The sequence below is a fragment of the Frankliniella occidentalis genome, unplaced genomic scaffold (assembly GCF_000697945.3).
Source record: "Frankliniella occidentalis isolate FOCC.00 unplaced genomic scaffold, Focc_3.1 Scaffold414, whole genome shotgun sequence".
NCBI classification, from domain to species: Eukaryota; Metazoa; Arthropoda; class Insecta; order Thysanoptera; family Thripidae; genus Frankliniella; species Frankliniella occidentalis.
Window position 1 is genome coordinate 192,187 of NW_026267535.1, and position 22,374 is coordinate 214,560.

The following is a 22,374-nucleotide window of genomic DNA, read 5'->3' on the forward strand; positions in this document are numbered from 1 at the left end:
CCGCCGGCCTCACGAGACATCGAATGGAGCTGCTTCACGAAGACTTCGCGCGCGGTTCCCGATCGTCGAAAAGAGAAGGGGGAAGGGGGGGGGGGGGCGCCCACACGGACTGTCCGGCCAGTTGGTGCGAGCGGCGGCGTGCCGCGACGTAGTGTGCCGTGGCATGCACTTGTCCAGTGGCATAAATTTCACCCCAGTTGTTGTTTTTTTCACTCTGCCCTAATTCCGCCCTCTTATGATTCCTAGACAAAACAATAGTTTCCATTTCCACCTCTAAGAAAACACATCAGGCTGCCTACCTCAATGACAGAACTTCCACATTCTGCATTCTTCTCAGGAGGCGGACATCCGATAATTCACTTCCCCTGTGGGAAAAAAGACACAAGATAATTTTTTAAAACTTCATGGTATTGTGATTAAAAAGGTGAGAGGAACTTTGCAAATATTTCTCTATCTGATTGGAATAAAACAGAAGGTTCAGAATGATATTATATATAGAAATATCTTTTCTTTAACCAACTGATGGACACACAGTGTCGACACAAACTATTTTGAAGGCACAATAACTCATAACAAAAACAGATAAGTACGTCAAAATGTATTTCACAGGTACTTACCAGCAATTCAATTTGGTGACCTGTCCAATGTCTGATTGTTTAGTTCTTGCAACTACCATTTCCTCCGTGAGTCGTGCCATTATGAGATTAATCTACTAATAGTTACTGACAGGCAAACAGCATAGATACCCACATAAGTAGAACAGTTAATGTGAAACTTCCAACATTTTAATGAATTAAAGACATCTACATTTTTATTATCAAATAATTAAACAAACAGGTTGATCAGATCCAAACCCAAGGATCGTACAACATAAACGAATGCTTGACATTCCCCCGCGACACGCGCTCGATTGAGTTACTCGTTTGGTAAACAAATAAACGGCGAGACACGCGGCCGGCGGCCGGCGATGTTCCTCGGTGAACAAACCTAGCGCGACTGACGAGTATCGGAATCGGACGGGACGGAGAGAAACTGAAGGCAAGCGAAAGAGATTGGGCGCTTCAGCGGCAAGGTGGGGGGGAAGGACTACCCGGGTAGGTAACGCACGGTGGTAAAAGCACGACATTCGGAAATATCAACTTTCAAACCGAGGCTTAACTCTTTTCAAAAGTCCAAGGGAACATTGAGATTTGTTCAAAAACAGGCAGCTTTCGACAAACCAACAACAATTAATTGAAGGCTTAGTTGAAATTTTATCGATACAAATATGGTATGAGCCAAGTCCTGCATATAATCACCGCTTCACTATTCGCACTCAGCAGCAGACAGACACCAACAGACACTGCCAAGCCAAATGCTCACAAGAATATTGTCGTGGTTGGTTTCAGTTTCCTTATAATCAAACAAAGAAGCTGCACCATCATGTCAACGCGGTGGTAAGGCATTAATATTGCAGTTTGATTGATTGTTTACGAAGTTCTATGGACTTCTGTGTCACATGCAAGAGTTGAGCGAACACTTAACCTATCAATTCATTAACGCTTTGATGTTTTGAATTATTGTATCCTTAGCGTCCGGATTTTTCGAAATGTCTTAGTTAACATTTCGTTGCTTAATTCTTACATCCAAATCGTAATTCACAACCTTGTTGATGTTACAAAACTATACTTGTAACTTTTTAAATTTCTTATTATTCTATTCCAGGTATCCGCTGTATCAACGAGGGAACCCCCAATTAAGAGTTTTCCTACCTAACTTTTGGATGAAAGTTGTCAAGCCGAAAGAAGAAATACCACCAAACATGGTTCACTTCCATGTTTCTCCTGAAATGACAGAATATGATGTTCGCAACTATCTGACTAAAATTTATAAGCTGCCAGTCGTAGCAGTTAGAGTAGAGATGAAAAACGGTACATGTTTCTCTGATTTTACCTTTCCACCTTCAATTTTCTTGAACATTTTTTATACTAATGGTTTCTTTCTTTTCCTACAGGAAATGTGGTTAAGACAATCAAAGGCAATTTGATAAAAGAGGATGACTTTAAAGAGGCACATGTAACAATGGTAAGTCAACTTCAACATAAAAAATATTGGTATGAAATTATTGCGTAGCTCATGTTGCTTCCGTAATATTCTTTCATAGGAAAAGAGCTTCAAATTTACCTTTCCTGATATTGACCCAAGGCCTGGATACGAAGTTTATACGAAAAGTGCAGAGGATACCAAGAAAGCTCAAGAAGCATTACAAAAGAAGTTTAGATATCGTCCTGGGCTGCCAACATGGTTTACTCAATGATACAGTTCAAATAGTTTTTAATACTTGTTTTGTAAATAATAAACATACAGTTAGCTCAGTAACTTGACAATGCTTATTAATTGAAGCCAATTACTTTAGAACATAAATTTCATTTGAATAACACCTTTTTTTCATATTTTCACAATTTCAACAAACACACAATCACTTAGTCAAAACCTTAAAAATCACCAACTTACGATCAGAACCTGCACAGAGAAGTGGCAACCGATAGTGCCATGAAAGACCACCAAAGACCTATTCCAAGGGGAGATAAATTATTAGGGAAAGGGCATTCAAGTTCATCCACAAATATATGTAAACAAATAATAACTTAGATTACAAAAAGTCTTTGATAAAATTACCTGAAGCATTGCAGTCAAAATTGGCTGGCTGGAACCCACATGAGAAACCTTAAGTTGATGATCGCTTCGTCCAATAGTTGCAACATGATTTTCACTTGTAGGGGAGAATCTAATAAGCTGACCTCCCTCCATATGAATTGGCCTTGTTTCCACAGGCGAACTGTAGAGATCAGTTTTAAAAGTATTACAATTTTTACAGAATTGACATTTTAGGTTTTTTGAAAGCTAAGCTAAAATGATTTGGATAAAATAAAATAAAAAATAAGAAGATACACTGCATACCTAGGAGCAGTAACATCTCTTATGATCAGATCGCTGCCGGCAACACACCCAACTCTGCTGCAATTACTGGGTGACCAATCTGCTGACATTAGAGGAACCTGAGCAGCATCAACTGATAAAATAGCTCGTTGAGTCTCAATATTATACATGTGAATAAGACCCGCTTTCTCTGCTACAAGCAGTTTAGAGGGTTCTTGACGGTGCCAACTAACACTCATCCCTAAAAAAAAATATGACCATATAAGAAAATATAAAAAACAGTCTAGAGTATTATATTACAATTACTATCAAGGACATGACATACCTGGGGAAGAAAGGTAAAATAATATGACTTCGCCCCCTTCATCTTTAAGAGGCCACAACTGACAAGTTTGATCATCACTAACAGAAGCCAGATAGTTTCGTTCAGGGTCGCAGGCTAATGCATTGATATAATCGGTGTGGCTGCCTAAAGTCTAAGAAATGCTCATTGTTAATAAAAAATAAGCAATTAGAAGTAAATGTTCAAAAATAGGAAATACCTTGAAAAATTTGTTCCCATTTCGAGTACTATCAAAATGACAAACTTTAAAATCTGAATCTGCGGTGTAGAACGAAAGCAACTTTGGCAGTGCACTGACTGATGCGTCTGGACTCCACGCTATGGCATGTACTCTTGACACATGGTAGAATTCATGAATGATACTGAACTCTACACTCTCTTGACTGTTCTCATCTTCTTCCTAGAAAGATACCGAAAGTGTCAACGAAAATGCATGAAAAATTAGAAATTCTTACAAGCAAAACAAACAAAGCCGGTGCTCCAGAGGTTAGGCCGGCAGTTCAGTTGAGTACAGGATAATGATTTTGTTTATACCTGAACAGATAAGGTACCGACGACGACTTTGTCTTTCAATGCTATGCAAAGCAGATTCTGGGACCATTCATAGGGCGAGAATTCGGCTTGGAAGATTTGACTTGAAAACGACAAGACAAACTTTCTGCTACTGTTGTCAGTGTTTGTAGTATTCGGCAATGTTTGAGACAAAAATGATTGATTTCGAACCATTTTTGATAGGAAATTTGTGTTGTTAAAATGAAGTTCTTCACGAATTACAACTAACAGAGAACAAAACGCCAAACAAGACAATAACTATGTTGTGGAGTTTGATGGAGTTGTGGACACACTTGTCATTTGTCTCTTCCCGCGGTCTAGCATACACTAGCATATAAAACTTTCAGTCGCACCACACAAAAACATACTTACAAAAAAATAAAATAAAAAAGTATGACATAAAATCATAAAAACAAAATACAACCTCAACTAAAATTAGGTCAGAACGTAATTCAATACATTTACTAGGGTAGTTGAATGAAGTCCTGCAGTTGTCTACACCGAAAAGAACTAGAAAACGCGAACCGGAAACGGTTATCCTTGAATGGGTTTGTGCGGGCGGAAATTTGTGTGTGGTTCTGTGTGTGACTGTACTTGTGCCGTGCCGCACTCTCATCAGCAACATGGCTGCTGTTGCGGACGAAGTTAAGAAAACCGAGGCTGAGGCCCTAAATGATGATGGTGGAGAGGAAGAAGTTGAAGACGTAGAAGATGCCGCTGAACCCGGAAAGAAGAAAAGGAAAAGGAAAAAGAGGAAGAAGGCTGGTAGGGCTTAAGTTATTTTGTTTGTATTCCAGGACCCCCTGCGCACACCCGGTTTAGGTTAGATTCGCACTTATACCATGTGTGCACCTCTGCAAACCTTTCATTTTACTGAAGTCATTCATTTTTCTTATGTCACTTAATCAGTCCAATGGTTGAGGTATTTTTTCATTCTGGTTGTTCATTATTTTTCTCTTTTAATTTTTTTGTTTACACTATTCTATAAAGACCCTACCTTTGTCCTAGCTCAATTCCTTGTAAAATTTATGTGAAGGTAATTTTAAGTTTTATCCATCATTAGGTGCATCTGAAGATTCATCAGCTGCCCCTGATGCAGTTGCTGAAAAACTTGCTTCTGTTCAGCTGAATGGTGCTCAAAATGGGGAAACAGAGGAGGGAACAGGTAAACTTCTCTTTGGTGTGAAGCTGTACATGTACCAAAAGCATTGATCATATTATTTGTAGCTAGTCTGTAGGCTGTTATGTCATTGTGCCATGTTCTTTTTTTTTTTTAACGAATTTTAATGAACTTTTACAGAGGGTGGTGAAGCTCAAAAGAAAAAGAAAAACAAAAAGAAGAAAGGGAAGAAAGTACAAACTGATCCCCCCACTATCCCCATTTGTGAACTGTTTTCAGATGGTGAGACATATTTATATCTCTTGTAGTTGATGAACTGTTGGGGGAGGAAATGTTGACTTAATACTTCTGCTCTGTTGTAGGAGTCTATCCTATCGGTCAAATAATGGACTATCCAACAGTTAATGACTCTAGAACAGCGAAGGATAGGTTCACCAATGAAGAGAAAAGAGCTCTAGACCGATCTGAAAGTGACATTTATAATGAAGTGCGCCTTGCTGCTGAGGCTCACCGTCAGGTATGGTTTCTGTTAATTTAAGGCTTTTGGCAATTTTTAAATGATTTCTTTCACCAAAATCACTAATTTTGTCTTTGTCATTTAGACTCGCAAGCACATGCAACAATGGATTAAACCTGGTATGACCATGATTCAAATTTGTGAAGAGTTAGAGAACACTGCCAGGAAACTTATCAAGGAAGATGGCTTGAAGGCTGGCCTTGCATTTCCAACTGGCTGCTCACGTAATCATTGTGCTGCACATTACACTCCCAATGCTGGGGATCCAACTGTTTTGGAGTATGATGATGTTACTAAGATTGACTTTGGAACCCACATAAATGGTCCGTTCAACGTTTTGTGCTATATTTGTCTTTCTATTGCTATGGAAGAGATCTGATACAGTTAATTTCTAATTAAATTATTTGTGTTTTTTAGGGCGCATTATTGACTGTGCATTCACTCTTTCTTTCAATCCTAAGTATGACAAACTCATTGAGGCTGTCCGTGATGCCACTAATACAGGAATTAAGGTAACTTCTACTCAATGTCGTCTTCTTGGGTGTGCAAAGTGGCACTTGGGCTTGTTTTAATCCCTTTTCTCTTTTATCAGGCTGCTGGCATTGATGTACCTCTATGTGAAATTGGTGCCGCTATTCAAGAAGTTATGGAATCATATGAAGTAGAACTTGATGGGAAGACTTATCAAGTAAAATCTATCAGAAATCTGAATGGACACTCTATATCACCATATCGTATGTTTTGCATATGTTGAGTTTTTGCTTCCTACCTAAAAACATTAACTATCTAACAAACTTCAACTATTTTCTTTTGTTTTTAGGTATTCACGCTGGTAAAACTGTTCCAATTGTGAAAGGGGGTGAGGCAACTGTCATGGAAGAGAATGAGTACTATGCTATAGAGACTTTTGGCTCCACTGGTCGAGGGCAGGTGCATGATGACATGGATTGCTCACATTACATGAAAAACTTTGATGCTGGATATATGCCTCTTAGGTAAGATTTTTTTTTTCCTTTTTAAATTTATTTATATTATGTTGTTGAAATTTAATAATAAGTTTCAACTTTTTCATCTCTGTTCACCTATTCCAGGCTTCAATCATCTAAATCATTGCTTAGTGTAATCAACAAGAATTTCTCAACTCTAGCCTTCTGTAAGAGGTGGTTGGACCGGGCTGGCTGTACAAAATATCAGATGGCTCTTAAAGACTTGTGTGACAAAGGCATTGTTGATGCCTATCCTCCCCTCTGTGATGTGAAAGGATGCTACACTGCTCAGTTTGAACACACCATTATGTTACGACCGACTTGCAAGGAGGTTGTCAGCCGTGGGGATGATTACTAGCTTCTGTGGTTGATTAACCATTTTGTTATTCAACTTGTTCTGTTCATAAACTAAGGTACCAAGTTTTCTTGATGTCAACTTGTCTGCTTAATCCTGTAGGCTGACAAAGGGATATTTGCTCACACACATAATTCTAGAATACAGATTTTTATCATTTTGTAAGCAAGCATGTATGATAAAAAAATATTCTGCTATGAGATGACTTAAATTGCGGCTCTGTGTATTGAAGCACATGCAATGAACTTCAAACTTTATTACACATTGCATGTCTGTCATTTTGTTGTTAAATAAATTTGAATTACTGGCCACTTCGTTGAGATTATTGTGGTTAATTTTACTCATCTTTGTCTGTCAATTCTCAGAACAGAGTGGATTTCTTTAGCCCAGATAATCATATTTGCAGGGCGTTATCAACAGTCCACCTAGGTCATCAATTGAATCTTAAAATTTGAAGATATTTGTGGGTTATTTTGCTATCAAAACTTCCACATCACCTAAAAGTCTCATATAGCAGAGTTAACTTACATCCAGGCTTCAAGGTTTTAGATATTGTGCCATGTGAAGGTTTTAGTGAATGAGTTCCTATTTCCTCCCCTCCTAATCAAACCCATCTGTTAACCCAATTTTCCCTTTTATCTCAGTCTTAAAATTCAGCATATCTCCCTCAAAAGTTTGTTGGAGTTTTGTAAAATGTTTTGCTTTCTGTCATTGTGTGAGAGTTGAGACCAAAAGACAACACCTTGGGCGAGGCTTTGCTATGTTGTGAGTTTCAACAGGGTTTTCTTTTAAAGTATCTCCTGTATTTAATCAAGGTTTTTGTTGGAGGTTTACTTTATCTGTGATGGGTGAATGAGTCAAATGATTTTTTTCCCCTTTGATTGCTGTGTGATTATGTCTAGTATTAAAATCTAAAAAATTCAGGAATAATGCACTTTTTGTGATTTTTGCATAACATGCACTTAATGCTGAAACAACATGCAATGCATCATTCTCAAACTGAAACATTGTGAATTTCTAACTACCGTGTGAAGATTTCCTCATTAAACTTCTGAAATCATGTTTCCTTCTCATCATGGAAATATATTATCATAATTATTATGGTATTAACAATAATTGCTTATTTACCCCTCTCCCCTGTCATACAAATGCCTTAATTTTCAACATTGATGGCAGTGGTGCTCTAACGGCGGGCTGTAGAGGCTGGTAAGATTATCGCAAAAAAGATTATCATGTATTGTCCAAATGAGGATCTTCTGTAGTCGGGTCGGATTAAACTGACTCTGGCCGCCGGGTTTGTGGCCACCAACGGACGACTGTGCATGCTCTCATAGCACCTGATAGGTAGGCAGAATCTTGCGTGCAGTGCACGTGTGTACTGCGGGGTCGCCTACCCTGAGTCTCGCAGGCGCCAAGTTCACGTAATCTGCCGAAGGAATCCGAGAAAAACGGACGTACTTTCTGGACAATCCTTAACGTAGGCACGGAGGACGGAGGGGTGTTGCTGGACGTACTCTCCAGGGGGACACGCCAATCTACGCCCATCACGCCCATCCAGCCAGTCCTGCTCCCTTCGCGCCGCTTGCGACCCCAGGACGCGATGATGGGGCTTCTGCTGGGCGGGCTCGTCGCGCTCAGCTTCTCGGCTCGGGCTTTGCTACACGGCTGGGTGATGTATAAGACCATACATGATGAGACCATGAACACCGACGCCAGTGAGAGCGCCTGCAACGCGCTGGTTAGGCCAACCCGCCAAGCAGCTGTGCGGGGAAGGCGGCCTACCTCAGCGCCCGAGGGGCATGGTCGCGAGCTGGGCCCCTTTCGCCTTTCCCCTGCAAGACAAATGATGAAACGACGAATAATGACCCCCTGCTGAGCCTGTACTTTAAAACATGATGTGTCCTTTTCAACAAAAACTAACAAAAACGTACTGTTGTTATCAACAGTGTCATTTAATAGACACCTTTTAGTCATGTTCATGGTAAATATCACGAACTTCAGTATTGTATTGTATTGTATCGTATCATTAGAAACTACTGCATTACTCCCGAGCCGAGTCCGCATATTTTCGCGGACCATTTCAAATAGTAAGCGCTTGTTCAATGCCAGTTGGCTTCACTGATCTTCTGAGCAGGGCAACCAACACTCCCCCGCGTACCATCAACTCGCGTTCAACATGCCCAAATCTAACATGGCGGCGGCCCGTTTGTACCCTTCATAACAGGTAACCAACCCATTGTTAACTTTCTTGTGGTTGCGGGATGTCACGCATCACTTCTTGAGTGTTCTTGATCATCTATTGTGTTCGGAAATGTTGATTGTTTTCCCATTTGCCCCTGTCCGATGTTGTCCACCAAGTATTTGCCGATCAGTTGTCGTGTCATATGAGCCCTATCGTATTTGACAGGTATGCTTTACCTCATGTCGACTTGTTCTGTTTCGCTCTTTCTTTAATGCGACAGTTATTTTCTATCAATGGATTCACTGGTTTTCGCTCTCGGCGATTCCACACTGTTCTATTACGTACTGTGCGCCAATTTTTCTACAGGAGTTCAATAATGTCCGCTCACATTCTCGTGCTCAATCTTCTAGTACTTTTGGCATTTAACGTCCTTTGGATCAGATCTGTTCTTCAGTGTTTTGCCCAGTCTTTGTCCGTCAGTTTTAAAATTTATTACGCCCATTCCTCATTTTTACTTACTTCTGTCATGAAATTCATAGAACAATATTTATATATGACATTGATATAGGTATCTTCATTTTAATTCAATACCAGTCTTTAACCTATTCTTTTCTCTTTTATGTTGCAGGGAATGTGTAGAAATTATTAAACTGTGCCATATCATTATTTAATTGGGCCTCATACTCTTCGTAAATTGAATTTTATAAGCTGTGATATAAACGGGTATTTAAGACATACAAAGAGAAATTAACACATTGTGAATTACCCAAGAACTTGTGTGCTTCCCTATTAACAATTTCATTGTGACTAATGGTGAAGTATAGAGAAACTCTCTAAGCTAGATTCTCTGAAGGATGTAAATCATCTTCATTTAAGACTAAAGAGACCCATAATCTCATTACTTTATTTGATTTGAGAACTCTTAGAAAGTTTTGGTGCAAATACTTGGATCTTAAGTGCCAATGTTGAAGTTATAAAGTTTTTGTCGCCATAGACTGAGACATCAGAGGCACGGTTATTGACTCATCAAAATGTACCATGCCACAATGTTCCCACACATGGTGGTTCAAGTTGGCCAACAAGGGCACTATCACCCACTTTTAGATGCATCACATCGACAAAATAGAGGAGCATCAGGGCCTATAGCCCATTATGAGCATGGGGTAAGATGTTCTTCAACATACAGTAATTTTAAAAGTTATTATGGTAAATTTTAAATTATGTTGATTGATTTGTATTTTTTCTTTTCTCTTCCAGGGGAGTAACCCTATAGAACTTTTTCAGTTATTTGGCATAGAAAGTCTTCGCAACAGTCTAAATTACAATGGTCGAAGCATGCCAAGTAGCACTTCTCCAAGCAATGGAAACAGTAGTTCTGGAACTGTCAACAACTCCAATACTAACAACTCCAACAGCAACAACAGTAACAATAATTGTAATGGACCATGGCGTATCCCTGTAAATGTTATGGGTCCTCCTCCTCCTTTGCAAAGACCAATAGCAAATTGTCCCATGAAGAAAGGTTATTGGAATAATAGGCCCAACAGGCAAGAGCAGTCAATATTAGTGGAATTACAGTGGGTATCTAATTTATTCACTTTTAATTAACTTGTTATTTTCTTCTTTCTGTAGATCTGGACCAAATAATCTCGACTCTGTAAATCGAGGTTCAAGTAATGAATGCTACAGCTCTGACAGTGGATTCTCCTCAAGATCTCCTACTCCTAGCAACCAGCAAGTTTCACCTAATAGCTCCAAAAGTAGCAGCAGTAGTAGTAATGATGATGATGCTGCATCTGCTGGGGGAGAACCAGCTCCTACTAAACCACCGAGATTTAAAGGCCATGCATCTGGAGTTGAGAATAGTAATAATAAGTAAGTTGAAATTGTGGCTTGACTGCATTTAATACTATGCATTTCTGATTGTAAATGTCTTTTCTCCTAGGCGCCAGGATTGCTATCCTAGTTATTATCAACCATACTACCCTCATGGGGAATACATGGGACAGCTTGGTGTTCACCAGAGTTGCTCTCCACATTTTCCTCACTCCCATCATCCACGTCATCCACATCACCACCACCACCATCAACAACATCAACAAAATCTTCCTGCATTTCACCATAACCATCATCTAGTCCAACCATCACCTCAACGCAGATGCGAAAGCCTCACAAATCTTAACCAACAAGTGCCTCCTAACAACCATCAAAGCAAACGGAGGTTTCATTCTAGTCGCCATTCACCACCTGCCTCTTTTAGAAATCCCAGCCGCGGAAGACGAATCCCCTCAGGTGAGTAAAAACTCACAAATTCATACCTAGGTTTGGGCACACATGCACCTAATCAGTTAGAGCAGTTTGTTTTGCTTCCACCTAAAAGATAAGGTATTTAGTCATTATTTGGGTGCTAGAGCATTGAATGTTTTATCTCCACACCAGGCACAATGACTCACAGTACAACCAGCTTCAGTGCACCAGATCGTTTCCTGCAGCGTTCGCACCTCATGTACATCACAACCAAACCCGTTGATCTCCTTTCAGGAAACGATTGGGATGAGGTAGGGTACCATCATTATAGTTTCAGGGGGAATATATTTGAATTTTGCCTATTCAACCTATTCTAACTCTATTTTGCCAAAACTATTTAGGTGTCAGGTGCTATGTGGGACAAATTCGTCCAGAATCAGCAAACTGAAGATGTTTATAGAAACAAGATGGAACTATGGAAGAAACTCTTCTATCATATCAAGGTTTGTTACACACAAGTTTCATGAACTAAATTATTGAGGAGATTATTTTATATCTATCTCTCATGCAACAGGGCATCTACCCAAAGTATGGGCTGTTTCTTGTGGGATCAACTATAAGCGGCTTTGGAAGCAATAACAGTGATATGGACATGTGTCTTCTTGTAAGGCACTCTGAAATGGATCAACGAATTGAAGCAGTTGGCCATTTGGAGCGTGTGCTGAAATGCTTGCGTCAGTGTTGTAAGTAGTGCCACGATATGGTTGAGGTAATATTTGTCTCTCTGACTAGAGATATTGTAATCATGGTGTTTACAATTACAGCTTTCATTAAGAATGCAGATCTTATTCAAGCTAAGGTGCCCATTTTGAAATTTAAAGATGCAGAACATGGTCTCGAAGTAGATTTGAACTGTAACAATGCTGTGGGTATACGAAATACTCACATGCTTTTCTGCTATGCACAGAGTATGTAAATTACATCGTTGTGTACTATGAATTTTGTTTTATTGGGGATAATCAACATGTGTAATTGTTACATATTTGCTATTTTAATCTAATGAGTTTTTCCTAACAGTGGATTGGAGAGTCCGACCTCTGGTTTTGATTGTCAAATTGTGGGCTGCTTCACAAGGTATCAATGATGCCAAAAATATGACAATATCATCATATTCGCTTGTGCTAATGGTTATAAATTTTCTTCAATGTGAGTATCTACAGTATCTATTTTACCCCCTTTTTTCCTCTCCCTTTAAATTTGTAGTTTTGATTCACTGTTTTTTTTTTTTTTTCTGTAGGTGGGGTCAATCCATCTGTCCTTCCATGCCTACATAAACTGCATCCATCAAAGTTTCAGCCCCATACTGATCTTCACTTTATTGACTTGCATGAAGAGCTTCAACCTATTAAGTCTGAAAATAATCAGTCACTGGGTGAACTTTTTGCAGCATTTTTGGAATATTATGCTCAGTTTGAGTGAGTATTTATGTATGACCTCTTGCATGACTGAATCTTTACTTGTTGCACATTTGTGTGCAATTAATTCTTTCCTTATTCATCTGTTACCAGCTATACCAAGAATGCTGTGTCAGTAAGGACAGGTAGTTGTCTTTCAATCGAGGAATGCCGCCATGCTCGAAGTTTTAAAAATGACCCTCACCAATGGAAGTATCTTTGTATAGAAGGTGTGTTTTTCATAATTGTTTGACTAAAACTTGAAATTGTTCAGATTCATATTCAGGTGTGACTAATACATACTTTCCTCCCTTTCAACTTGATACAGAGCCTTTTGATTTGACAAACACAGCCCATTCAGTTTATGATCCTGAAGTGTTTGAGAAGATAAAGTCAATTTTTAGGTCTTCCTTTGAGATACTCAATGACTCAAGGAGCCTTGAATGTATATTCTCAACATCTGAAAGCAAGTGAGAGCCATCTGTCATCCCACAAGAACTATTAGATGAGCGTTTTGTACCAACTTACGTGTGCCAAAGGATTAAAGTTCTTTCAAAAGCATCTTTGACTTGTGGTAGTTTGTGGATGCAGTATTTAGAGCACTTAAACAGTGAAGTGGCCCTTCGTTTTGTCCACAATATGTATGCATATGCTTCTTTATTGTTTTCCAGAAGTTCCTTGCATATCTAGTCCAAATGGTGTATTCCAGCTTAAGTTTTATTTTTTTTTAATGTTAAATTATATGGATAGATTTGACATTCCATTTTGGACGGAGTGGATTCATTGTGAGTAAATGATGAAGGGCTGGTCTAGTTGTTCCTGTCCAGCCAATAGGGTGGACAAGTTCTGATGCATTCCAATGAAAATGAACTAGTCAACTATGATATTGTGGTCTGTGATGGAAACTTGCCACATTATGTGGACCCTGAACTTTGCTGTTCTTATACCAGTGTGCAGTATTGTGAGCATATGCTCTAATATGGGCTGATAACTGTTCATCTGCTTCCGTTGGATGGAAGCAACCAGAATTTTAACTTCTTTTATTTAATTAATGTATTTCAGTATGGTAACTATTTACAGGAGAGCTAATTACATAAGTTCTTTGATTGTTCTGACTGGTGCCAACTGCAGTGAAATACTGAAAAAGGGAAAAAAAAACGACAAAAGACAAAAAAAATTATAAAAAGAAAATAATTGTACATCAGTTATTTATTGTATGAAAAGTGGTGCCTATTGAGCAGTAGTCTACCTCAAATGTTTTGTGTGTGTGATGGGGATTTTACTTATTTGCGTACCATTAATTCTAAATTCTAAGCAATCATTTGCAAGTTTTTAAACAAATTCTTGGTGCTGTGCGCCAGTTTAGTTTGTGCTACAGTACAAAAGATCTTTCTTTTTATCATTATATTGCTAGCAATTTCATAACTTTAAGGCATTTGTGCTAAACCTCATAACATAAAGCATTAAATGTCCTATGACTGTTAAGTTTCATACCATTACATCTAATTCTGTAGGGGATTTTTTTTGAGATAGACTAGTTAAATTGAAGAAATTCTGATTTGTATTTTATAACAGTTGTATTGTTGCCGTTAACTTATATTTTTGTTGATGTTAAGGGTAAGTAAAAGAGTTGTCGTCATTTAAAATTTTTAATGTTGGTTGTAAATTATCATATATATTTAGAAAGAGTTTTGGTGGTATTGATCAGAGTTTCTCTGATAAAAGTTTTTCTTACTGATGCATTTTGTTATGCCTTGACTGAACAAATGAATTCCTTCCTCTAGAGCTGATGAAATGTTACAAGTATCTGGAGGATTTTTTGAAATTGCGTATTTGGCCTGCTTTTTCCTTGATGTCATAATGTTCTATCTATCCAACAATGAATCTTGGAGAAGTTATGGTCAGCACAGGACACATTACATGTCTCCTTTTTACTCATTTATGTTTGTTGCCTTTCATGTATTGAGCAAATTAATTATTCAATATTACATCAAAATAACTTGTTACATGTTTTGACCTTATCAAATGAGACTGATTTTGTTTTCTTATTGAGGTATCTCGCATATTAATTGTATCGATAAATATCTTCAATTGGTTGCGCTGAACTGTCTAACAGTAGCACAAAATTCAGTGATAGCAGATAAAATTTTGTCATTGGAGATCGTGGTGGCATTTGTATTAATATGTCTTGTCCCAGTGTTCTGAAGCCTCTCATTTTCACACTCTTAAAGTGTGCTCTGTTCAGTGTTTTCCAAGAAATCAGTATTTTAATTTTCATCTCTGGAAGGCAGAAAAAGTAGATATCTCTGCTTGATTGTCTTGCATTACCATAAAAGTTCATCCAGTTTTCTCAAGCTGCTTTGATTATTGTTTTGTTTCTTTTCTACTCTTCATTTGCTTCAATAGTCAAGAATAATGAATGCATGTTACTATCATCCCATATTCTGTTTGGCAACTAGTTTGCCATCTCTTTCCAATGAACAACATAATTCTTTACAAGTTTACAATGTGCTCTTTTTATCTAAAAACTGGACATGCCTTTTTTTTTCTTTGATTATTGGCCCTTTTATCTTGAACTTTAAATAATTATTTTCATCATTGAGTAATCATATGTGAACCCATCTGGTTAATTGTTAAAGATGATTTTACATTTGAAAGAAATTCTTTTGTTATGAAATATTAGTTTTTGAAAATTATTTCATTCTAGCTTATTTTGTCAAGTGTTTGTGTGTGTCTGCTGTTCATTTCTAACAAGTCTGTTGATACAATACTCTGCAAAATGTGAGTTCACAAACAAAGTTGTAGTGAGATGGTAAGGATTGTCACTGCGCTTTTCGTGGGACATACCATAAATTTTCTTGATGAGTCTCTTCAAAATTCTTTCATCTGCATTGCTCTTTAGTTTGATTGGAGAGAATGCTCTTCCATTAAATTGATCTCCGACAATACAATACAATACCTACAGTTAAAAATTGGTAACAATAATTAATAACAATAATTTTAACTGAAAAACATATCATTTGTGTTGTCATGTCATTAATGGTGCGCAGGTTCCCTGCTGTGTTATTTGTTGTGAAATGATAATTGTAAGACTGTTAAGATCAATGATAGGAAAGATAAGTAATTCTAATTGTATGGTGTATTTCCAAGTCATTTTTTCTGAATAGGAAAACTGAAATGCCTTGTTAAAAAAAAATTAGTAAGAAAACATTTGAAAACTGTGGAAAAAAAAAAAGTGTGACAAGCAGCACATTTGAAGAAAGATCTCTTCCATTACTAGCAAATAGTTTTAAGTTGAAACTGCTTTCCATTGACACTACACCAGTGTCTGCGGATTAAATGTAACTTTAAGTATAGGAGCACATATGTGTGCTCTTTCTGATCTCTCTTAGGTCTATTGTAAGTGCCCATTTTGAAACAATAGTTCAGTATGATGGCAATAAGTTTGTGGGCTGTAATATTCTAACATGAATGGTGCCATAAGATGTAAGCAGCAATCTCTAGGTCCCTTGTGATTTCATCCTGGTCACAAATGCTGAAAGCAAAGCAAATGTAAAAAAATAATTTGTATGTCAGTTATCTGCTTTATTTAATTGTACCACAAGTAAAGGGTCTTGTATCACTTTCAGTGTACAAAAAATAAATAACTATACCTTAACTTGTAAGTTATCAAATGATATCTGATTTGCACCATTCTTAATGACTTAACCCTGTTAGCCATCTTTTTATTACTGTGTGTAAGGCAGGTACATTATTTTTGTAATATTTTATGAAGTAGACCCGCATTGTCTTCCCAAATTTTCAAAAAAGAATAGAAACTTCAATTAATACCAAAGATTTTTTTACAATGTGGGCTATTTTTATCAGGTTCTAGTCTTTTGTCGCAAGACTCACTTGGTTACCTGTTTTGAAGCATTAATGAAATTTAGCTTTGTTGTATCATGCTTCTCCAGTGAGAACATCTATTTGAAAAGAACCAAATGTGAAATGCACAAAAGAGTGTTGATACAATATTTGTCACTTGCCCAGTCCCTTTTCTTTCGTTTAAAATTTTATTCACTCAAGGCTAACCAAAGGGGAAGGTCAATGTCAGTATTTCTGGACACCTTTGGGTTCAAAATTTGTCTGCCTGGCTGTCAATATTGTGGTTTGAGTACAAGTTAACTGTGTTTTATACTTGCCAACAGTTTGTGCTTCATTTTAGCAAGTCCTTAGCTATAATTATATGGTGCTATATTGTTTCTAGATCTATTGAACACTATGTTGGTAAGCATTTTGGTATTAAATTTGTTAATTCTTCAGTAAGCGGTGTACGCCTGGAGCGTACTATCTTTATTTAGTTTAAATAATATAGGTAGAAAAATGTTTGTAAATAAACACATCTTTAACTTAAATAACTGTAACTCTCCAACGTTGTCTGGTCAATAAAGCAAAATAAAATATTCGGAATACAATATTTTTCTTACGAATCTTTCATTCATTCTTACTTTCCTTGTGCATCTTGTCTATTCTTCGCTCGACGAGTTTTGCTCGGGGACAGAGGGCACGGCGCTGATGCGGGAGCACGACCGGCCGCGGACCTTGGGCCGGCGCTGGGCCTCCGTCGCCGTCATCTCGCGGATCGAGTCGGCCGCGGCCTGGTGGATGGTGCGGCCGAACACGAAGCCGAGGTCCGGCCAGCGGAAACCGCCGCGCAGGAAGTCGAGCGAGGGTCCGGAGGGCGACGGCGAGGGGGCGGGCTGCGCTCGAGCCTGCTGCAGCGCCTGCAACGCGCGAGGTAGGCAGACCCGCCGTGCCGCACAGTGCCGAGAGCTTGAGGGACTGCCTACCTCGCCGCTTGGCGTATGTGACCTACCTGATGGCAGCGCGGTATCGCGTCCTTGGAGGGGGGCCTGAAGTGCACCGCGGGTCCCAGCAGGGCCCTGGCGATCTGGAACGGGCTCGACACGATCCTGACCAGAGTCGGGCCCACACCTCCGCTGCCCGAAGCGACGGCCACCGCGGCGCGGTCCCTAGCCCTCGCGACCGCCTCCGCCTCCCGCTCGGTGGCAGACTCGCCGGTCCGAGGCCTCTCGCCGGGGGTCGCCTCTGCAGCCGCTGTGCGCGCTGTCTCGTCTCCGGAGTCGTCAATTCCAGTCCGCGCGCCCGCAGCTGTGGGGGCCCCAGCTGGGACAGCTGTCGGGCTTGTGTCTGACTTCCGAGCTGCCGGCTGGTCGGCGGTCTCGTCGGCCACAGTCGCTCGCGCGCCCGCAGCTGCCGGAGTCCCGTCTAGTGCCGCTGTTGAGGCTGCCTCTGGCCGACGCTCCGAGTCGTCTGCGCCGGCCGGCTCTCTCTCCGGGGCCTGGCCCGCTTCTCCCACGACCCCCGCAGGTGGCGCGTCGGTCTTCCCCCTTTGATCGCCGTCCACTGCCGCCGGAGACCCGGGCAGCACCGACCCTACGGCGGTATCGTCCGCCACCTCATCCATGCGGTAACCCAAAGCCTCGGAGGACGTCCTCGGGGACATGATGGGGGCGGAGTCTCGAACCTCAGGCTCTTGAGAACGATCGGCAGGGTTAGAGCGTGAGACCCCTTCGAGCCCTTAATGCACCGTAGGTCGAAACAGTCGTTACCTGGTTGGTCACCAGGAGAGACCCCTCTGACTCTCATCATGCTCTGGGTACGCGCCACGTCAGCCTGCCCCTCCCGCTCCTCGTCCTCTTCGTCCTCCTCCAGCCTGGCCCAGCGCTGCTCGGCGTCGGCCGCACCCTCCCCGTCAGGCACGAGCTGAACCTCGCTCTTCTGCGGCGCCACCTAAGGGGCAGAACAAAAGTGACGTCATTTCCGTGGTTGAAGCGGAATCGATTATTTGTTGTTGTTCTTTTTCCTTCCCTCGAATTGAGTTTACTGGTGAAAATGGAATTGTTTTGCATTCTATGATAAAGTTGCCCCATAGGAAATAATTATCGACAGGGAGACTAGTATTATGTGCTTCCAAATACGGCCAAACCCCTCCCAGAAAATACGCCCGTTTTCCTGATATTCACTCGACAAATTACCGGAGCTCGGCGCCTGTGAGACTCGGGGTAGGCCATCCCGCAGTACACGCATGCAAGATGTTGCCTACCTACCGGGCGCTAACTTGCAGAGGCTGAACTGCTGATCTTGGCGGAACGGCGAATGAATTACGTTCGTACGTACTTTCTTTGTGCGTTGCGTCGGCGTTTACCTGCGCGGTGTACAACTCTTTGGCCGGCGCAGAAGTGGGTGCCGCCTTGCGCTCGATCTCCTCCTTGAGAGCCCTCAGGTCCTCGTCGTCGTCCTCGAGAGATATGGGCTCGGGGAGTGGCAAGTTCGCTTCCGCGAGGTCCGAGTCCAGCCAGACGTTTCCCTCTACGTCGCCCAGGCCATCTCCCAGGGGGAACTGAAAGTAACGCGACTGATAACAACCACCTAGTCATACTGGTCAATTGTTATTCGCCTACTGTTTGCGAATAGTGTTTACCGTGAGTTCAGCCTCCGGCGGTCCAGGGACCGAAGCGCGGGACTCGCGTTCACGGTCACCACTGGGCCGGCGACTGCTGCCGAAGAAGGCGCACGTCCCGCGGTCCTCTCTGAACGGATCTCGGGACCTGTCGCCTTCCAGGCTCAGGGACTTGGCCGCGTCCCGCAGCACGTCTCCAGAGTCGTCCAGGCCCTCGGCGCCGCCGCTCTGCGCGCTTGGCGGATAGCTCGCCCCGCTGGTGCCACTCTGCGCGCCTCACCGAGGGAAGGCAGGGAGAGCGAGGCTCGACTCTGTCCGGACTATGACGGGGGCATTCCCTCACTTACCTGCACCAGTCCAGAGTCGACGGAGGGCTGACTGCCCAGGCCGCCGACCCCCGTCACGCCCGCGATTGCGCCCAGGGAAGCGAGGGTGATCCGCGACCGAGAGCGGGACCGCTGGACGATGGAGGCCGACGTGGACCTGCGCGCCGAACCGGTGGTGGAGCGGGTCGCCTCCAGCAGGCTGAGCGCGCGGGGGCTCGTCGCGGACGCCAGAGAGGCCACGTCCGAGGCGGAGTGCGCCCGCTGGGGCCCCGGCACCGCGTGGGCGGAGAAGGGCGCCGAGCCCATGCACTCGGACGAGAAGGTGGGCCGCGGCTTGATGCACTCGGACGCGTAGGGGCGCTGCCTCGGCGTGGACGTGTCGCGGCCACGTCCGAGCACGGCGCGCCACTCGTCCGCCAGGCGGCTGTCGGGCGCCGCCTCCGACGGGAAGGTGACGAAGCGGGCTCTGGAGGGGTGGCCGCCGCTGTGAGCCCCGCCACTGTGGCTGTGCTGCGTCTCGTGCGCGCTCATGGGCATGATGGAGCCGGTCGAGGACATGGACCCCCCCGCCGCCGGGCTGCCGCCGCCCTGCGGGGTGCCCGTGCGCCGGCGCAGGTCCCTCAGCCGGTGCAGCCCCGACACGAGCACCGTGTCCACCACGGGCCCGAGGGTGGCCCGCAGGAGCACCAGCTCGCCCAAGGTGTAGGCGAGGTGCTCGCAGGACTCGGTGGTCGCGCGCTGCGCCAGGTCGTCCAGGCTGCTGGCCACGGCGTGGTACGGGTCCGCGGAGCTGTCACCGGGCACGGCGCCCGCGTCGTGATCCGCCGCCTCGGCGCGCTGCTCCCGGTAGCGCCGTACGTCCAGCATCATGCGCTCCTGGAGGGGGATGGGAGCGTCGTCATTCGGCTGTGGAGGTCGCGGAGCTCACGATAGTAGACGGAGGCTCGTTCGGCGGCCCGCACCTGGCTGGCGACGAAAAGGCGCAGTTCCATGGCGATGGCGTCCACGTCCAGGGGCTGGCCGTGCTGCCGTGCCAGGAGACAGCACTCGTAGTTGCAGCCGGAGCACGGGCACCTGAGCGAGGCCTGTAGGTCGAGTCCCGACGCCAACACAGAACGTATTGTCCCTCCTCCCCACGCGGCTTGTGCGCTTACTTGGTCCTGGAAGCAGCCGCAGCCTGGGTTCCCGCCTGCCCCGGGGGCACTGGAGGTCCTCGAGGTCGTGGACGCGCAGCGGCCTCCCCCTCCGGGTCCTCCGTCCCCGGCACCTCCAGAGCTCCTCCCTCCATCCGCGCTGCACCCTCGACTCCATCGTCCTCTGCTTCTCTTGCTCGGCTCTGCTCGAGGTCCTCCAGGGACTCGACGCTGGGTCTGCGACAAATCGAGTTCTTCCTGCAGAGCGCTGACGCTACAGCTTACCTGTTTGACGCGATTCAAGACCTGTTTATGCTGGCAGTAACATTCTAAATGTACTCGTTCTACTAAAAAAATGTGAAATTTGTTTACCGTTCTTCCATGGCCCATGGTGGCTGCTATGTACTGCCTCCGCAGCCAGATTCTTTGGCCACCATTGTCGCGCTAGGCAAGAAGGGACGGAGGGACTCGCAACAATTCATAATTTCCCATAGTTTGTTTTCGCTGTTCACAGATTTGTTTCACGATGTTGGTCAAAGTGGAAACGTATGAGGCCCTGTTTTTGGTTTTTTATGTGTCATCCTGCTTCTTTTCAGTTGGCGCTAGCTTCAAACTTGTGTAATCCAAACAACAATCAACAATGACAACCGTTGGGCTGAAGCAGGGAATGAAAACGATACGAAAACACAGAATATACTTTTTAAGGTTCCTGCTAGACAAGTATCTGTGTACTTGATGTTACAGCCATAACAGCCCTGAAAAAGGCCTTGCGATGTGGTTTTATTAAAGTCCAATTACAGTTACATTTTGAACTTGTACACAGTTTGATGTGCCGTTGCTCGTTGTAGGCCGTACCTGGTGATTCAGAGAAGACGCAGGTGCTGGTGGGTTTGCCTACCCAAGGGGCTATGGCGCCTTACGGGCAGAGCGGGTAGGCAAACCCGCCTGCACCTGCGTCTTCTTTGAATCACCCGGTACGGCATTTGCTTATAAACTGAGGGATAAACGTGGGATAAACGGGTATTATGGAATGATTTTTTTTTTATAAGAAGTGTTGTCCTTAGTCCCAGTATTCTATAAAGTCCCGTAGGGCGACAAGACTTCATGGGGACGGGCGTGTCACAACCTCCGTGAAGTTGGCACCACAAAAACCCGATGCAAATTATTGCTACCTCTCATCTTTTAGTGCTCAATTAGTGCTTTCGAACTGTACTATTTCTAGAATTAGTGCAACCAAGGCTAGCGTCTAAAACGATGAAGAAGGTGGGCGTAGGCTGTGCCAGCTTCACGCTAGAGCCCCGCAAAGAGCAAGCTACGCGAGCAACGCTTCGGACGCCGGTTGACGCGAACATCCGAAGAGTAGCCGAACGTTCGCCGAACAGCTCGGCACCGACTAGCACCGACGATCGGCTGGTCATAGCTTCGATTCCCGCTATCGCACTATTTTTTGGCACCAAAATTGTACCAAATTCAGTAAGAAGTTGCATTTAGGCCTCCAAATCACATTCTCAGAATAACTTTTTGAGTTTGGTAATCTGAAAGACGAGAAAATTAAATGCTTCTGGCGGGAGTCTAATCTCCGCCGCAGCCGCCCGCCGCCAGCTCGCGAGTTAGCGCGAGACGAGACGAGCTATGCAGTCGCGAGACGAGACGAGCTAAATCTACCGGTCGCAACCCAGCATTAGCGTTAGCTCGCGTAGCTCGCTCGTTGCGGGGCTCTACTCTGGACCTATTGGAGCTACAGCGTCCAGATTTCGGCTGTAGATTACTCTAGTAA

General features: G+C 43.2%; 6 protein-coding genes across 9 annotated transcripts in view; 3 read left to right on the plus strand and 3 right to left on the minus strand.

The window, feature by feature from the left end:
- Positions 1 to 1,134, minus strand: part of LOC113209020 (trithorax group protein osa) — a 42,999-nt gene extending 41,865 nt beyond the window's left edge. For 2 of the 3 annotated variants that reach the window (XM_052274592.1, XM_026426346.2), the window contains exons 1-2: positions 618 to 1,134; positions 300 to 365 (exon numbers count right to left, since the gene is read on the minus strand). In XM_052274592.1, coding sequence (XP_052130552.1) covers positions 300 to 365; positions 618 to 697 — 146 coding nt within the window. In that variant the 5' untranslated portion in view covers positions 698 to 1,134. The remainder of the gene's footprint in view (positions 1 to 299; positions 366 to 617) is intronic. The other variant, XM_026426347.2, reaches the window with a different exon arrangement.
- Positions 1,135 to 1,264: 130 nt separating this feature from the next.
- On the plus strand, positions 1,265 to 2,358 carry LOC113209023 (39S ribosomal protein L23, mitochondrial). Its single transcript, XM_026426351.2, has 4 exons — positions 1,265 to 1,436; positions 1,705 to 1,910; positions 1,994 to 2,064; positions 2,144 to 2,358. Exons 1-4 carry the CDS (start codon positions 1,273 to 1,275, stop codon positions 2,294 to 2,296), a joined length of 594 nt encoding a protein of 197 aa, XP_026282136.2. The 5' UTR covers positions 1,265 to 1,272; the 3' UTR covers positions 2,297 to 2,358.
- On the minus strand, positions 2,297 to 4,293 carry LOC113209022 (nucleoporin Nup37). Its single transcript, XM_026426350.2, has 6 exons — positions 3,797 to 4,293; positions 3,462 to 3,662; positions 3,245 to 3,395; positions 2,941 to 3,160; positions 2,659 to 2,818; positions 2,297 to 2,551 (listed from the first exon to the last, which is right to left on the minus strand). Exons 1-6 carry the CDS (start codon positions 3,986 to 3,988, stop codon positions 2,459 to 2,461), a joined length of 1,017 nt encoding a protein of 338 aa, XP_026282135.1. The 5' UTR covers positions 3,989 to 4,293; the 3' UTR covers positions 2,297 to 2,458.
- Positions 4,294 to 4,388: 95 nt separating this feature from the next.
- LOC113209021 (methionine aminopeptidase 2) lies at positions 4,389 to 7,103 on the plus strand. The gene is made up of 9 exons (XM_026426348.2): positions 4,389 to 4,579; positions 4,878 to 4,979; positions 5,115 to 5,216; positions 5,297 to 5,451; positions 5,537 to 5,774; positions 5,869 to 5,963; positions 6,044 to 6,185; positions 6,272 to 6,446; positions 6,543 to 7,103. The coding sequence occupies exons 1-9, from the start codon at positions 4,438 to 4,440 to the stop codon at positions 6,793 to 6,795; spliced, it is 1,404 nt and encodes a 467-aa protein (XP_026282133.1). The 5' UTR covers positions 4,389 to 4,437; the 3' UTR covers positions 6,796 to 7,103.
- A 1,822-nt stretch (positions 7,104 to 8,925) lies between these two features.
- On the plus strand, positions 8,926 to 16,333 carry LOC113209018 (poly(A) RNA polymerase gld-2 homolog B). 2 transcript variants are annotated; one of them, XM_026426342.2, is made up of 13 exons: positions 8,926 to 9,016; positions 9,603 to 10,137; positions 10,232 to 10,521; positions 10,607 to 10,849; positions 10,920 to 11,266; positions 11,414 to 11,532; positions 11,623 to 11,724; positions 11,796 to 11,964; positions 12,046 to 12,189; positions 12,299 to 12,427; positions 12,519 to 12,696; positions 12,790 to 12,905; positions 13,004 to 16,333. In XM_026426342.2, the coding sequence occupies exons 2-13, from the start codon at positions 10,006 to 10,008 to the stop codon at positions 13,147 to 13,149; spliced, it is 2,115 nt and encodes a 704-aa protein (XP_026282127.1). In that variant the 5' UTR covers positions 8,926 to 9,016; positions 9,603 to 10,005; the 3' UTR covers positions 13,150 to 16,333. The 2 variants fall into 2 exon arrangements, with proteins under 2 accessions (XP_026282127.1, XP_026282126.1); XM_026426341.2 differs by lacking the exon at positions 8,926 to 9,016 and adding an exon at positions 9,026 to 9,199.
- A 634-nt stretch (positions 16,334 to 16,967) lies between these two features.
- Positions 16,968 to 21,208, minus strand: LOC113209017 (uncharacterized). The gene is made up of 9 exons (XM_026426339.2): positions 20,970 to 21,208; positions 20,619 to 20,834; positions 20,427 to 20,538; positions 19,486 to 20,340; positions 19,160 to 19,405; positions 18,884 to 19,078; positions 18,288 to 18,468; positions 17,531 to 18,210; positions 16,968 to 17,438 (listed from the first exon to the last, which is right to left on the minus strand). Exons 1-9 carry the CDS (start codon positions 20,978 to 20,980, stop codon positions 17,181 to 17,183), a joined length of 2,754 nt encoding a protein of 917 aa, XP_026282124.1. The 5' UTR covers positions 20,981 to 21,208; the 3' UTR covers positions 16,968 to 17,180.
- Positions 21,209 to 22,374: the final 1,166 nt, after the last annotated feature.